Source organism: Halichoerus grypus, chromosome 2 (assembly GCF_964656455.1).
Source record: "Halichoerus grypus chromosome 2, mHalGry1.hap1.1, whole genome shotgun sequence".
Taxonomy (NCBI): Eukaryota; Metazoa; Chordata; class Mammalia; order Carnivora; family Phocidae; genus Halichoerus; species Halichoerus grypus.
In genome coordinates, this window is record NC_135713.1 from 90826684 (window position 1) to 90843030 (window position 16347).

General features: G+C 37.6%; 1 protein-coding gene across 19 annotated transcripts in view; it reads right to left on the bottom strand.

Moving 5' to 3' along the window:
- ATG10 (autophagy related 10) overlaps positions 1 to 16347 on the bottom strand; it is a 404709-nt gene that overhangs the window by 61463 nt on the left and 326899 nt on the right. For all 19 annotated transcript variants that reach the window (XM_036067321.2, XM_036067272.2, XM_078067096.1 and 16 more), the window contains one exon: positions 15363 to 15460. In XM_036067321.2, coding sequence (XP_035923214.2) covers positions 15363 to 15460 — 98 coding nt within the window. The remainder of the gene's footprint in view (positions 1 to 15362; positions 15461 to 16347) is intronic.

The following is a 16347-nucleotide window of genomic DNA, read 5'->3' on the forward strand; positions in this document are numbered from 1 at the left end:
TAGAAAATGTGCATCCTTTATCCTAGCCTTCTATTTTGGTTATTAAATGCAAATCTGGTTTATTTTGCTCACCTATATATGGTCTAATATTACTTAGAATGTCTATGAATAAAATCTAGAATCGGGCAGGTGAATTAAATGAAAACCCCAAGGGAAATACACTGCATTACTAGCTGAATCCCCTTAATCAACCTTCCCTAGGCCCAGTCCCTCCCTCATTTTTCACTCATATTTTCACTCTAAAAAATAAGGGCTTCTCTTCTCCGTGGACAGGGCATGTAACATCACACAGTAATCAGGACTTGGACACAGCACTCATAGATCAGAAAACAGACTTCACTGCCTGCTAAACACCAGCCCTTGGCAAGAGTATTCAGGGCACTCAGACTCCGCTGATGTCAGTCACTTGAGCCCCTGAATGTGAACTTGGTATGGGTGCAAAAATCATTTTATCTACAGAGACAGAGAGATAGACATAAAATAAGGGGCCCTTAAAATTTCCAAACCATCACCTGGAAAATCACCACTGTCTTTAGATAAACTGGTTTGGAAAACCTCCCATCTCAGAAAGACTGGTTGGTTATGCTGAACTTCAGATTGCTTTAGTCTCCATCCAGTCCTGACTGCAAAGAGTTTGGGGTGGTTAGGAAGATCCTGCCACATTTGTTGTTTGTGGGCCAGAAGAAGACATGAGAAATTTTCTTCAAGTAACATAGGGAACTAAGACCCAAGCCAATGTTGGCAAGAGAGCTGAGGTTCGTGCATGAGGAAGATCACTCTCAAATACCAAGGTCATGGGACCAGAGAGTATCAACACTAGAGTCAAACAATAAAGTACTTGAAACCAGGCAGGAATGAGACAAGAGTAAAAGCACACTTTGCACAAGCAAGGAAGAAAGAGCGTCCTGGGTGATTTCCCTGAGCCACCTTGGTGTGTCTGCAGATTGGCCTTCGTATCTAAGGTACAAATGAGCTGACTGAGCTTAAAGAAAAAAGGAGACACTACCGGCAGCTATGGAAACTTAAGATCCTTCCTTTCCAAAGTTAACTGGCTACTTTTTTTTTTTTTTTTACTATTATTATTCTAAGGGAACTCCAGAACATACCCAGAGGGCCAAAAGTCTGTGCCTTTTAAGTGCCAGGATGGACAGGTAAATTCAACACCCTGATCATCTCCCTTCTGAGTCATATCATTAGTTGTTAGAACCAACTTGTTGGACAGAATGAACTCTGTAACATCGAAGGCTATGGAATCTAAGAACCCTTTTTATTCAATCACTCCATAAAATAACTTTAGCAGATACAAACGTAGGCCTGGCCACACTGATATCAGTTAAGATCAAAAGGGCTTTTTTTCTGGGCAACCTGCTAGAAACAATACAGACTTACATATTCCAGACTCAACTCTCTCAAAAGATAGACCTGACATGTCTCAATACTAAAATTCCCCTTGTCAAGGAACAAGGCAAGGTTAGCTGCCTAGCTTAACATACTCAAGAGACCAACAGTAATGGTCCTTTAGCCTTTCCTGGTGGTGACATTGATGTCAAACATACCTGTGAAGAAATTAAATAAAATGTGGAAAATAATTGCATTTTGTTGATTTTTTTCTATGTGTAAGATGGACTTTGGAGGATCTAAAGTGACCATTTTACAGGACTCTTAAAGGTATTTTCTCCTTTATCAGCTGTTTGCAATTAAATTGAATGTGTGACCACCTGCAAATCAAGGTGGGGGGAGAAGGCTTTAGGAACTTTCCAAACGGCTTATATAAGCAACCTTCCGTGATCTAAGCTGTCTACTGCTCCATGCCCTTTAATGGAGCTCCCCACTGGTTGCACAATAACAAAACTAAGTTTGAAAAATCTGCCTTACTGCCATGTGAGGGTTTGAGGGACAGGCCCTTGCATTGTTGGTTATTAATGACTATTTGAATAAGGCTGGGGGTAAAGGTGTGGGTAGGGAGCAAGCCTGACAGAAAGGGTCATATTGATTAGAGGAAGCTACTTAGACATGTATTCAATTCAACTCCTTCTACCAGCAAGTGATTTAAAAAATTGACTACAGTATCTGTAGTATTCAATTCTAGATGTATTGTAGGGTATGCTAAGATACATCTATGTCTCAATAGGATGTTGTAGGTTTAGCCACAGGCCCAATAACAACTACAGATTGTAGAATGAAACTGCTCATGGCATGGCTCAGGGAGAAGCACTGTGGAGATGGATTCTCACAGGCCCAGATGGGCTACTTCTGTTCTTGCAGCCTTGGGACATTACTCCCATGATTTGCCAATCCTATCATGTAAAATACAGCACACTGAAATAGCTAAAGGTCTCTCCTAAGAAAGGAGATTCACTACCAGAACTCTTTGAATGTTATTTTGAATGAGAAACTACAAAACTCTTTATTTAGTTGACTAAGTAAACACAATCCCTAAGTGCTCTAGACCAGCTCCCTCCTCAATAAACTATCAGTTTGTGCCTGTGAATATACTGCTGTAGGAAACTTGAGGCTCAACAATTATTCTTTTGACCACTGCAGTGCTATATTTTATATGAAACAGAAATTATGTCCACTGTGTTTCCTTTTCACAGTATTAATGGATTAATGATAATAATTACTCATGCATTAGCTCACATAATTCTCACAACAACCCAATGAGGTAGTCCTTATAATAGTTCCCATATAGAATAATTTTCCATTTTGAGAACGAGGAAGGAAAAAAGTCAAGTATATTTGTCCTTGGTCACAATGTTAATAAGTAGAACTTGAATAAGAACCCAAGTGTTTCTGACTTCAGAGCCAAATTCCCAACCTGTTGAAAAAACTATCCTCGGGTCTAGCTATGTATTACTGTAGCAGTCAAGGTTCAGTTGCCAAAAAACAGAATCAACTCTGACTAGTTGAAGCCCTCATTGGGAGGGCTGAATAAACAAATTCGAAATGATTTTCCAAGAACAACTTCTAAGCTCTTACTGGAGAACTGGACACCATGGGACCTACTGCTTCTTTTCAAGATCAAGAATCTGACATTCTAGAATCACAGCCCCAGTCCCATGATCAGAAACCTGTCTCTACTGTGGCCACCACCAGGGCCACACCACACCTGCTGCAATTCACACCAGCAGAACGACGACCGCCCCATCCTCTGCCTTTTGACACACCCAAAGCTAGTGACTGAACACTGGAGCCATACATAGAACCTCCATGACCTGCAGTGCTTCCAACAAAGTGCAGCCTCCAACACTTCTGCATCCCAAATCCCGCACACATGCATTCGATGTGATGACCCTAAAGCAAATTCAGACCCCCCCTCCCAAGAGAGAGATGGAGAATTACGTTTTAGCTTTCCAGTGTCTGCAGTACAGGAAGAGCACAAGAGAGGGAGGGTAGGATGAATGTTGAGTTCTAATCCACAATGGCCACTATAAGTTCCAAGGATTTGGATGTCCTGTTGAGGGTTCTCCTGATTAGGGTTGCAAAATACTATATGCCTAGGAAAAGTTTCCAGAGTTTTCATCAAATTCTCAAAGAGGTCTATGACCCAGAAAGGGGTCAGATCTACTTTACTATATCTTTATTAACATGACAACATTTGAGAACAAGATTAGCATTGTGGGAGGGACTAAGACATACTGATTAAGACAGGAGCTCTCAAGCTCACTAGTTCAAATTCTGGTTCTGCGACTTAGTAGATGTGTGACCTTTAGTAGGTTGTCTGATGCCTTTGTGCCTCAGTTTCTCCTTCTCTAAAATTTGGAGAACAGATTCAACCTAACAGCGGTGTTCAGAAGATTAAGCAAAATAATATGTGCATTCAGAAGAATGCTTGGCACTTGAGATATGCCCCCTAAATGTTAGCTATTGTTACTAGAATAATCCTTAGGCAAGATAAATTCTAACCTTAAAAGACTTGCATTCATGCCCCATACATAAATTTATTTCCACTTTCATATGCTTATAGAAGAAGTGAGGACTTGATGTGCTGTGGCAGTAAACAGAAAGACAAGCACCCGTTTATATGGTGATGACCTCATTCTACTTAAAGGATACATTAATCTAGCAGCTAATTACTACCAGGCGGAAGTGTTTAAGCCTGTGCCAAAACCAAAGTTGCCAGTTTGGGAAGATGTTCTTTGGGACCCACATGGATAATACTTTGAAAGTAATCAAAATGCTAACTCTTAATTGTTTGCAGGGGAATGTATTAATAGTTAGGTCATCTGGCAAGCCCCCTCAGGTACAGTTTTACTCAGTCAAATATTCCATACAAGTCTTATTATCTGGGCAAGGTGGATGACTGATAATTCTTGCTGGCAAAAATCTGCTATCCAATATCCTATCTTCCGTACTTAAAGGAGCAGGATTTACAGGCTTCCAAGTATTCTGCTCAGTCATTTGGGCAAATCTAATAAGGCTTACAAAGAAAAAAAAAAGTCTCAGCCCTGCTGAGCTGCCTCTGGACAATAGAAACAATGCTCAGTGTTGGCAAGAATGGAAATCAGACCCTTTAATTACGACCATATGTCAACTTCCTTAGTGTCTAAAATGTATGTCCCAATGAACTGCAAGAAAAACCTACATTTCAGCTATTCATCAGTAACTTCAGTGTTCAACTACCTGGCTCCAATCCCAAGCCTGGTTGACATCAGATTGTAGCACATTAAGAACAATTATGACCAGTGTCAGCGAACACTTAGGGAAATGGGTTCTCTAACATCCTACTGGTAGTAAGAATTAGCACACCTTTTCTGATATTGACATGGAAATATTTAACAAAATCTTTTAAAAGTCAGTACTTATTGACTCACCAATTTCACTTCTAAGAATTTATTCCAAAGAGATAATCTGACAACTACACAAATTATACATACAAGGATGTTCACTTAGGAATTGTTTAGAATACAAACAATTAGAAAAGAACTCAATGTTCAAAGTATAAAATTGGTTAAAACAATTATGGCATGGCTTTAGAATGAAATTCTATGCACTTATTAAAAGGAAAATTTAGATGTATTTAAATATTGACATGAAAAGATGTCTGTGATGTAAATTTCAAAAACCAGGTGCATAGTATAATCTCATTTGTATTTGTGTATATTTATATGCAATACATACATATATGTGAATATATGTATTACACATATATGTATAGTTATATAAATATATTTTTAGAAAGTTATGCCCTGAAAGGTTAACAATGGTATCATTGAATGTTTGAGATTATGAGTAATTTTTATTTTCTTCTTGCTACTCTATATTTTGCTAAAAATTAACAGTATGTATTTCTTTTGTTAATCAGAAAAAAACAGTTATTATTAAAAATGCAAGCCCAGATGCTTATGATGTGGTTATGGAATATAGGTGAGGTTCAGTGGGGTGGAATCCAGAGTCAACCACTAAGAAAGAATTCTTGAGATGTCTTTGGTGCAAGTAGGTGGTTTATTAAAGCACGGGGACAGGACCCGTGGGCAGAAAGAGCTGATTAAATACTATGGGGTTGGGGGAGGTGAGGAAAAGGGAGGTTTCAAGAGAAGTTTCATATGCTAAGTAGTACCTACAAGATACCTACAAAATATCTCAGGCCTTGCCATTGTCAAGTTAAGGTTGTTTTTCCCCTCTAGCAAGGCATTAACATTTAAGATAGTTAGGAGAGATTCCTGGAAGAATGTCACACAAGTCCCATCCAGGAGTGGGGGGTGGGGGAGGCTTTGTCTTCAGCCAGCCTTCTGCTCCCTCATCAATAGCACTTTCATCTGAAGGATACTCCAAAATACATACCAAGATTCACAAATTCAGAATCATACAGAATTTCTAAACTCTTTCTTTGTATGTTGTATTAATATAGGAATAGGCGGGGCGCCTGGGCGGCTCAGTCCTTAAGTGTCTGCCTTCAGCTCGGGTCATGATCCCAGGGTCCTGGGATGAGGCCCACATCGGGCTCCCTGCTCAGTGGGAAGCCTGCTTCTCCCTCTCCCACTCCCCCTGCTTGTGTTCCCTCTCTTGCTGTGTCTCTCTCTGTCAAATAAATAAATAAAATCTTCAAAAAAATATATAGGAATAGGCAAACACAAATGCCTTTAGAAGACAGGTAGGCAAAGTAAATAGGTATAGACCAGGTATGAAGCAATAAAGGTAAGTGACCATGATTAACTACAGGGGACATTGCCAGTTCAAAGGCATTCAAATTCAAAAAAATTTCCAAGCACTCAACATACATCTGCAGGCTGATTCTGAACAGGAAGCTGCTAATAAAGGCCTCCGCTGTATAAACCTAAGCACACAATAGATACAATGTAACTCTCATACAGCTACAAGTGGACATCACTCCATACCCATCTCCTAAAGTTGGTTTAAGTGGTATCAAAAAAGGAGACCAGCTTTTCATATTTGTAAAATTATCTTCCTAAAATTTAACACAAGAAAAGTTTGTTTCTCTTGATAAAGTTGTCTGCTTCCTTCCATAACAGAATAAAAGCAATGGATTTAATTGGCTTTCCCTTTTTGTTACTTGTTGTTCAAGAAAACTCAGAATCGACCCTTAGCTTAGATTGTTCTGCTACAACTGTCTTTTCCCCTCCACCACTTAGTTCTCATTCACTTGCTTTGATGGTTATAGTATATACGTTACTCTTATATTGGACTGTATGTCTACACCACTTGAAATATTTCTGAAATTCAGATTGGACAGAGAGAAATAGAAATAAATTAATATAGTGAAAAAAATATCAGCATGCAATACAATAATTGTAATGACTTGCACACATATTTTATATACTTTGGTATTATCCCTACTTACTGGCCAAATTTTAACCTACAAAATATAAACTGTAAATAAAATATGTGGAATGTAACAGCTCACATGGAAAAGAATCTGGAAAACAACAGGTTAAAAAAAAAAAAAGCTGAAGGGGGTAGGAAGTGGAATGAAAAAAAAGGTGCAATAATTGCATGGTAGAAAATGTATGTCCAGCCACCCTGTGCCAAAAATAAGATAAAACGAATAGCATCTTTCTCAGGAAGCTTATACCCTTACAGGGGACTCAAAGCCTATAGGGATAAGTGTGTCTGCAGACTCCACCTTCCATGCCCTCCAGGCCCTGTGCCTGCCTTTCTGCTCCCCCAGGCTTCTTTTCCTGCCTATAGCTGCTGCTTTTCCACCTACCCACCAATAACCTCTTTCTCAAAAACCAGAAACAAGAATATAAATATTCCTCAAATGTAACGTTTTGGAACTAAGATGTTTATTAAAAATTAAAAATTGATGGTAGGTAATTATCAAAATGAAATGTGCTAAAATGAGTCATATTAAAATTAATTATAAATATTTTAAATGGTATTTTATTCTTACACTTATAAGCTGCTCCTTTTTTAGAAATAGAAATTTCAAGGATCAGTGAAATGCTGGGAAATTCTTTAAAGAAAGCCCTTCTATAAATTCAAGGCATGTGCTGAGTCAAAAGTGCAACTGTGATGGTAAAAAGCTAAGCATCCCTATGCTCAACCAGATATACATATAACAAAGTACATTAACCAGTTTCTTGTTTTTATTACCTAGTGAAATAAATTTCAATTTAGAGAAGTGAAACTCAAATATACTGGTATAAACTGATTATTTATAAGAAATACATTCCTTGTTTATTTATCTTGAATGCTCAGTAAAATGGAATAAAACAAAATATCTTAGAAGTTAATAAGACAAGGATCTTACATAATAAATCAGCCCCCACTTCTACTTAAATTAATTTGAACACTTAATTAGTGGCTAGTGGCCAGAAAACTTTAGAAAGTAAAAGGGGGATGAGAAAGTAATATCATACCAATGCCTAAAGAGCACTTAGGATAAAGTTAAGGCTTTCCAAAAACATTCCAGGGCATAAAATCGAAGAAAATTTTGAAAGAAATTATTTCGTTGAAGATAACGAGAACAAAGTTTCATATCCTTCTTAATCTAAAGAAAATCTGAGGGTGCCTGGGTGGCTCAGTCATTAAGCGTCTGCCTTTGGCTCCGGTCATGATTCCAGGGTCCTGGGATCGAGTCCCACATCAGGCTCCCTGCTCATCGGGGAGCCTGCTTCTCCCTCTCCCTCTTATGTTCCCTCTCTCGCTGTCTCTCTCTCTGTTGAAAAATAAATAAAATCTTTAAAAAAAAATTAAAGAAAATCTGAGGAACAAGCAAAACTTAAGAAAAATGTGGGGTTTTTTTTACCCCCAAAACAAGAAAGGCACAATGGAGTGTGAGTGACAGATTTTTCTGAACTGATTAAAAAAAAAAAAAAAAAAGAATACGGAAAGTGAAGTACTCACAGCATCAGCATTCAATAAATATTAAAAGTCACAATGCATGTGCAGACTGACAATCTAGAAATAATTACTAATAGAGACAGAGAAAAATAGCACTGTCATTACCCGAAAACACCAAAGAAAATGAGATATGGTGATGAAAGCATATTTCACTCTTCTAAGATAGTAGAGGGTGGTAGAACCATCGAGTACTGGTAAAAACATTAGAAAGTTTCTACAAAAAGTCTGCAAAGTAGATTATGGCACTATAAACTACCCACTAAAGTGACTTATTAATGTCCAGAATGAATACCTAGAAACCCAGATCCAATAGCAAATTACAGAGAAAACAATTACATGATGTCTGTAGTCCCATTTAAATCAAACTCCACTAGGAAAGCGTCTTCAGTGGTGCTGGCAGGGATTCTAAAGCAGCGGCAGCAATCCATAAAAGGCTTCTTAATTTTCTTGTCATTTAAGAATTAAGCCACTTCCAGTTCACACAGATCCTACCAGGTGCACTAAATTGATGTCATTATGAGCCATCAGGAAATACCCACCGAGACCTATACCAACACTGAGAAGTTTTGTTAAACAGCTGTGTGTTTTAATTGATTTGTATTATTTAAAATAGGAACAGTTAAAAGTCAGTTATCGGATGTTGTGTAAAAGAGATGCCTAAAGACTCCAGGGAGACTGAGTTCAGAAGAAAGCCAATCACTGGAACTTCACTTCAGCACTTAAGATTATTACTAGAGGAAGCACAATTAAATCATCAGTTTATCAGCCATCATTATAAATCACCAGGCAACATATCAAGCTTCATTATTTAAGACTCCTTAACCAGTGACTTCCTGCATCACTGAGAGTCAAAGCAATCCATTCAACAAAAGGTACCTAAGGAGTTTTGTTTTTTGTTGTGTTTGAGTTTTGTTTTTTTGTTTTTTTGTTTTTTTACCTTGAGAGATTTATGATGGAAATATAATGAAAACTCACTGAAATTAATTACCATATTTTTGCATGTTTTAGACATGATGAAGTCCTCAAAATGAAATTAATGGTATTTGGGATATGTAAAATATATATTGCACAGGTTCCTCTTAATTCTACTCCCAGCAAATATTTAATCCAGTTCTCTCATGCTACTTGGGTGGGATCACATGAGGAACTATAATGAGTTTCCTTCCAACTTTATCCACCCAATCCCATTCATTTACCTGTACTTGGACAGCCTTCCCCAGACATGTGGAATCAGAAAACAAAGTACCTCAAAAGTCTCAGTTTCCAAATTTAAAGTGCACAGTCCAGGTGTTAGAAAATATTTGCAGGGAGATATGACACAGGTTGAGCTTTGTATGCAACCCTCTTTTTTAGTCTTCCCACCAACTCTCTGTAGATGCTGCCATTACCTTATATGGAAAAATAAGACACACAGAGTTTTTGAAATTTGCCCAAGTTCATACAGCTAGAAAGCGGTGGTGCTCACTCTGTCTGGTTCCAGCACCTTGATAAAGGCTCTGAAACAAAGCAAGCCTCCTTGGAAAATGGAGTGGTAAGTCTGGGCATGAACTGCACAATGTGAATGTGCAACAACTCGTCAAACCAAAAAGTAAGAAGCCATCAGAGCTACTTGGGTTGTATCAAAATTAACTCAGGAACCAACTTAAAGAGACTTTAAAAAAATTTTTTTTTATTTAAATTCAATTTAGATAATAATACACTATATTATTGTGTATTATTAGTTTCAGGGGTAGAGTTCAGCGATTCATCAGTTGCATATAACACCCAGTGAGCATTATATCAAGTGCCCTCCTTGATGCCCATCACCCAATTACCCCATTCCCCCACCCCTTCCCTCCAGCAACTCTCAGTTTGTTTCCTGGAGTTAAGAGTCTCTTATGGTTTGCCTCCCTCTCTGTTTTCATTTTATTTTATTTTTCCCTCCCTTCCCCTATGTTCATCTATTTTGTTTCTTAAATTCCACATATGAGTGAAATCATACGGTATTTGTCTTTCTCTGACTGGCTTATTTCACTTAGCATAATACCCTCTAGTTCCATCCACATTGTTGCAACAATCAAGCAACAATAATCACTATAATGAATTGAAATGCATAAAACATTTATATCCATGAGTCCACGAAGATATATAAGAAAACTTTCTTGGTCACCTTAGGATGCTAGAGAAGCAGCTCATTATCTTAAAAGCTAGAACATTTATCCTGCATTTTCTAGACAAAGCATACCTCAAGTAACTAAACTAGTGAGGGAAACTGCTGTTATAAAGCACTCCAGCTAATAAATAATGAATGATGGAATTAGAACATCACCATTTGCAACCCCTAATGAGTTAATGGATCTAGGCAATAATCATGAATGGCTGCTAACATCACAAAAAAGAACGATAACCAAACATTATTTGCCTCTTGGCAGAAGCATCCAGAATCACCTATGAAGTATTCTTGCCCCCAAAAACAAATCTGAATCTGATCAACCCTCCAGATCTAACTACCGGTTTATGGAAAGCTCAGGGAGGAATACACCAAACACTACCACAGAGATACAATTAGGGAAAAAACAAACAAAAAACAGACTACAAATACTACAGGACAAACAACCTTGTTTCTTCAACAAAAATTTATGAGGAAAAAAACAGAGAAAGGAATGAGAATCTTTATTTCAAAAGCCTTAAGAGAGGCTAACCATTTTAATATATAAACCTTATTTGAATCCTGATTCACAGAAACTAAAAAAATTTTTTAAAAATTGTGGAAATTTAAGCATCAATTCCTTATTTAATGATTTTAAGAAATTATTATCCATTTATTGTGATAACAGAGATGTGGTTATGTTAATTAAGAGTCCTTACCTTTTTAAAATTAAACTTTTCATTTTGAGATAACTGTAGATTCCACATGCAGTTGTAAGAAATAATACAAAAAGATTATCCATACCCTTCACCAGTTCCCCAATAGTAACATCCTGCAAAACTATAGTACAATATCACAACCAAGACAGTCACATTGATACAGTCCGACACGGGACATTTCCACTGCTACAAGGTTCCCTCCCATGTTGCCTTGTATAGCCACACTCTCTTCCTTCCTACCTACACCTCCTTCTCTAACACCCAACAACCACAAATCACCTCTCTAATTTCAAAAATGTTATTTTAAGTGGAATCATATACTACACAACCTTTTGGGACTGGCTTTTTGTACTCAGAATAATTCTCTGGACACTCATCCAAGTTGTTCAGCGTATCAGTAGTCGGTTCCTTTGTATTACTGAATAGTATTCCCTAGCAAGGATGTACCACTTCATTTAATCTCCATGGTCTGAAGGACATCAGAATTGTTTCCATTTGGACTATTACAGATAAAGCTGCTATAAACATTGGTATAAAGTCCTTGTTTTTTAAAGATACATACTTAAATTTGTATGGATGAGATATGATGTTTCAGATTTGCTTCTAAAAATTCCAGATGGGGTGAGATACTAAAAAAGTAACATTGGCCATTAGTTTGTAAATGTATTATACTATTAGCTCTACTTTTGTATATGTTTATAATTTTCCATAATATACAGTTTAAAAACAAGAAGACAGTAAGAAACAATTACCTATCTGACCACTTCCACACCCACATACATAAACACACACATCTTCAAGTAAAATTGAAGGTATGCTTTCTTATCTTATGACTTTTAATTTGTGCCAAGATCACAGGAGTTCTTTACCTAAAACATAGAGCCCACACCTGCAAGTAATCATTATTGTAACATTCACTGTACCACTTTGGGCAGATCCAACCTAGGCATCTGTTAACTTTCTTTCAGAAGTTCTTTATTAGGCTACAGGGCTGAGATAATAGGTAATTCATAATGTTGGACAAAAGCAGGTAAGTAATCACCATAATCAAATGTATGAGATTCATTAGTGGCTTGTCGTCAAAAGAGAGGGTTCATGTCTGACATGAACAGGTCCTTATCATCAAGACAAATGCTGAGAGAACAGAAGTGTGATTACTAAAGATGAAGAGCAACAAACTATATGAGCACAATCAAGCCTGAAGATGAAGTGAAATGCATTTTATATTGTGAGAAGGCTGCTTTTGTTTTTAAGCCACTCTGAAGGACAGGATATTATTATCATGTTCAGTCTGCGAGCTAATGGTTCTTCAGGGTAATCTGCAAAATGCTATCTACTGTTTGGTGCCACCAGTAGTCTATCAGCTCATTCTCCCCTAGTGCTGTATCACAACCTCCCCTTCCCCCAACTGAGGACACTATTTTTTTCTCCACGTGTGGTTTTACAAAAATGAAGACCCACTCTCTCAAGGATCTCAAGCAAAGAAGAACATGTAAATGCCAACCCATTAACTAATCTAGGATTAAAAGCCAAGACCGCCGAAGGAGACATTCATGATGATTTCTGAATACCAAGTAATGCAATGGCGACAAGTGAGTTTCCCTGGCTAGGTCTTTAATGCCCGCACATGCACTGTGACGAGCAATTCTAAAGCTTAAAGTTTGTTGTCAAAAGTGGGATAGCTGTCCACAGATCAATTCCCCTAAGACAAATCCCAAAGGAACACCTAACCGTTCCAGCTGTGTTGTAGTTTGGTTATATCAACCATCTGTCCCATTAAGTGAGCCCCTGCACTTGGGTGTTAGAAATAATAATGCTTTTTGTGATTGGATTTGATCATTACTACTATACTATGTCAGGTAGGAAAAGATGGTCCACTAACTGGCTGTCCACATGACACTTAAGGATCTACAAATTAAAAGATATTAGTCAATTCCTTTAAAAACAATCAATGTACAGATTGGTTCATTTCGTTGGTTTAGCAACTTAGAAGTTCTATCAATAGAAATCTATTGGCAACATCATATTAGGAAACTAAGAAAATACAGTTGAGTACAAAGTCTTGTTCATATGTCAAGTCAGAACAGAGACACATAGAATTAAAACCCAAAATGACACAGATCACCAGGAATTGTGCTATAGGCTTGCACTGAGATTAATAACAGGACTGGTAGTGACAGAAAAGGGAAAGCACAAGAAATGGGCTCAAGAACATAATGTAAAATGTAAATGAAAAGAAGCAGAGAAAAAGGCACTAAAGTTAAATGCGGATGTACTTTTGGATGTCTTTGGCATCTATCTTCTGCCTCTAACATTTGTCATCTTCCTTGACTCTTACAACCAAACATTTTCTGGGTCCTGTGGATTCTGACACTACAGTCTACATTTTTAGACAGCCTGTGGTCCCTGGCAAGACACTGGAAGTTGAAACTCTTAGCACTCACCTTGATGCTTAAAGGCTAAACGTTTGCATAAAATAAAATGTTCTTGCCAAAAATCTTAACGATGGATTTGCTTATATATCTCATTCTTCTTCTTCAGTGCAACCACCCATACCTGGTCTACAGAACTGGGTTTCAGAGGGGGCCATTTCTGTGAGCTGAAGTGGTTTCAAGAAAGGAACATGAGAGAAAAAAAGGAAATATAAAGACAGAACAAAGGCAACAGGGAAGACAAGTCTGGAAAGAATTCCAAGAACAAACTACACAGGATAGCTTCTGGGAAATGAACAGCCATGTTTGGCAGGAGCTGAGACTGTGTACAGCAGAGTACAAGATAAGCTTGAAAGGGCAGGCTGGAGCCAGGGAGTGGCACCACTGGAGCCCAGGTGAGGCATTTAGACCACATGCCATTGGCCTTTGGACAGCTACTGCAGGTTGGTGCATGGGCAAGATATGCACACCATGTTTAGGAGGATGTGACTGATGATAGGTGCAGGGAGGAAGGAGCAGAAGACCAGAGTTGTGAAGCCTTACTAACTGTTCCAGGTAAGGCTAGAGGACTTGATCTAAGAGGGCAATGGCGGGAAGGGAAAGGAAAGGATTAACTTGAGGGGCTGTGTGAAATATGCATGTACTTAAACCTAGTTTTGTCCTTAATTAGAACCTAGAAAACGGTCATTTGCAGTCACTGTCAAAGAACTACTTACAAGATGCTAAGGATTCTTATGTTGATTGGGAGGTAAACTGTCATTATTATGATCAAACACATAAGAGGGCATAAAAATTCTAATGGCTGATAAAATCATTTTTAAAGGAAGCTTTGATTAAGCTTAACAGAGGCTGGGAAAAGATAAGATTTTTGATATAAGTAAAAATTATTTTTAAGGAAACCATGATTGGTTGCAAGGTGATGAGTATTTTTAAATTTCTAAAATAATTAACTGCTGATTTTAGCAAGGCAGTAATAATGACTTAATGATTGACAGATCTATTTTTCCCTACTTTTGCAAATCTACTTTTTATATCTACTTTTGCAGATGTATTTTCTCTACTTTTTTCAGATCGCTATTGCAAACCTATTATTAATCAAAAGTTAATTTTTTTGCAAATGTACCTATGAGCAAAACTCTGAAGCACTGTAGGTGACACAAGCTAAATCATGTACTTCTTAGTGAATACGCCAACCTATTTACTATTCTCATTTACTTAATACATTTTTATTGAGCCCTCACTATATGATAAGTACTGTACCAATGCTGGGTGTACAATAAAGACAGAAAAAGAAGTGCCTGGGTGGCACGGTCGGTTAAGCATCTGACTCTTGGTTTCAGCTCAGGTCATGATCTCAGGGTCGTGATATTGAGCTCAGCGCAGAGTCTGCTTGAGATTCTCTCTCCCCCTCTGCCCCCCACCAACTCATGCTCTCTCTCTAAAATAAATAAATAAGAAAACAAGGTTCTGCCCACATGGGAATGCATAGTACAATGACAAAGAAAGACATTAATTAAAAAAAAAACTATCCAAATATATAATTTAAAATTGTGATAAGCATTATAAAGGAAAACGACAAGTTGCCTTGAGAGCTTGTAACAGGGAGGAGAAACCAACTCTGGGTCTGAGAAGGTGTTTTAAAGGAAACTGTCTTTGAACTGAAATCTGTAAGGATGCAGAGGAATGAAATAGGAAAAAAAGAGTAGAGGAGAGAACTAGAAGAAAAGATGAGCAGAGGGAAAAATCACATATAATAAAATAAAAATACTCTCTAACCTGTTGGGTGATGGTGTCCCATGGCTCCTGCAGCATCCGTGTCTTATAACACTCATGGATTCCTTCCCATATGTCCTTCAGAGCTAAAGGTCTTCCATCTGCAAAAGTACATGGCAAAGACCATCAGTCAGTAATCCATTTGACACAATGATGTTTGGTGTTTATCTAAAACTACTAGAAGAACGTTATGATTTTTTAAAAAATCTTTGCTAGTACACATATTACTTATATATCAAAAGAGTGCCATATGAATTACTATTTTCTTCCTGAGGGAAATTTAAACATTCAAGCTTCTCTCCTTTGTAACCATCTAGCAGTTAAATTATCTGCTCATTCATTGCCTGTAGGAATTCTGCAAAATAAATAAAATCCAAATGTATTTTAGAACTGATAGATACAAGCATAGGCAAAGGGCCAGGTAGACAGACTCCCATATTCACAAGGGTGCACTATGAATACCTCTGAAATCTTAATATTTCCTCGAGTTCTTAAATCAAAGACGTACACGTTTCTTTCACTCTCTCATTGACTATCTGTAATGTTCAAATCACTCTGTTGAGTACCATGGGGAATAGAAAAAAGGAAAGCACACAGTTTCTCCTGGTAAGAAGCCTACCATCTACCAGGGAAACTATGACAAGTATATCATAGTACACTAATACTAAAATACTAGGTAGAGAGTGGTTGTTGCCAAGAGGAAAACTGCAGTTCTCCGACAGTACAGAGGAGGGAGACATTAACATCCAGTGTTTGTGGCAGGTGAAGAAAGGGAATTGTTAAGGGTGGAAGGACATGAGAAGGAATTGGCATGAAGAGATTAGGGAAGTGGATGTATTATTACTATTATTCTAGTGAATAATAATTCTTTTTCTTTCTTTAAACAATTCAACAATTAACTTATATTTCTAACAATCACAACAATTCACCTATATTCATAACAATCCAAATAATGTATTTCATGAAGACCACTATGGCACTAGGAGAG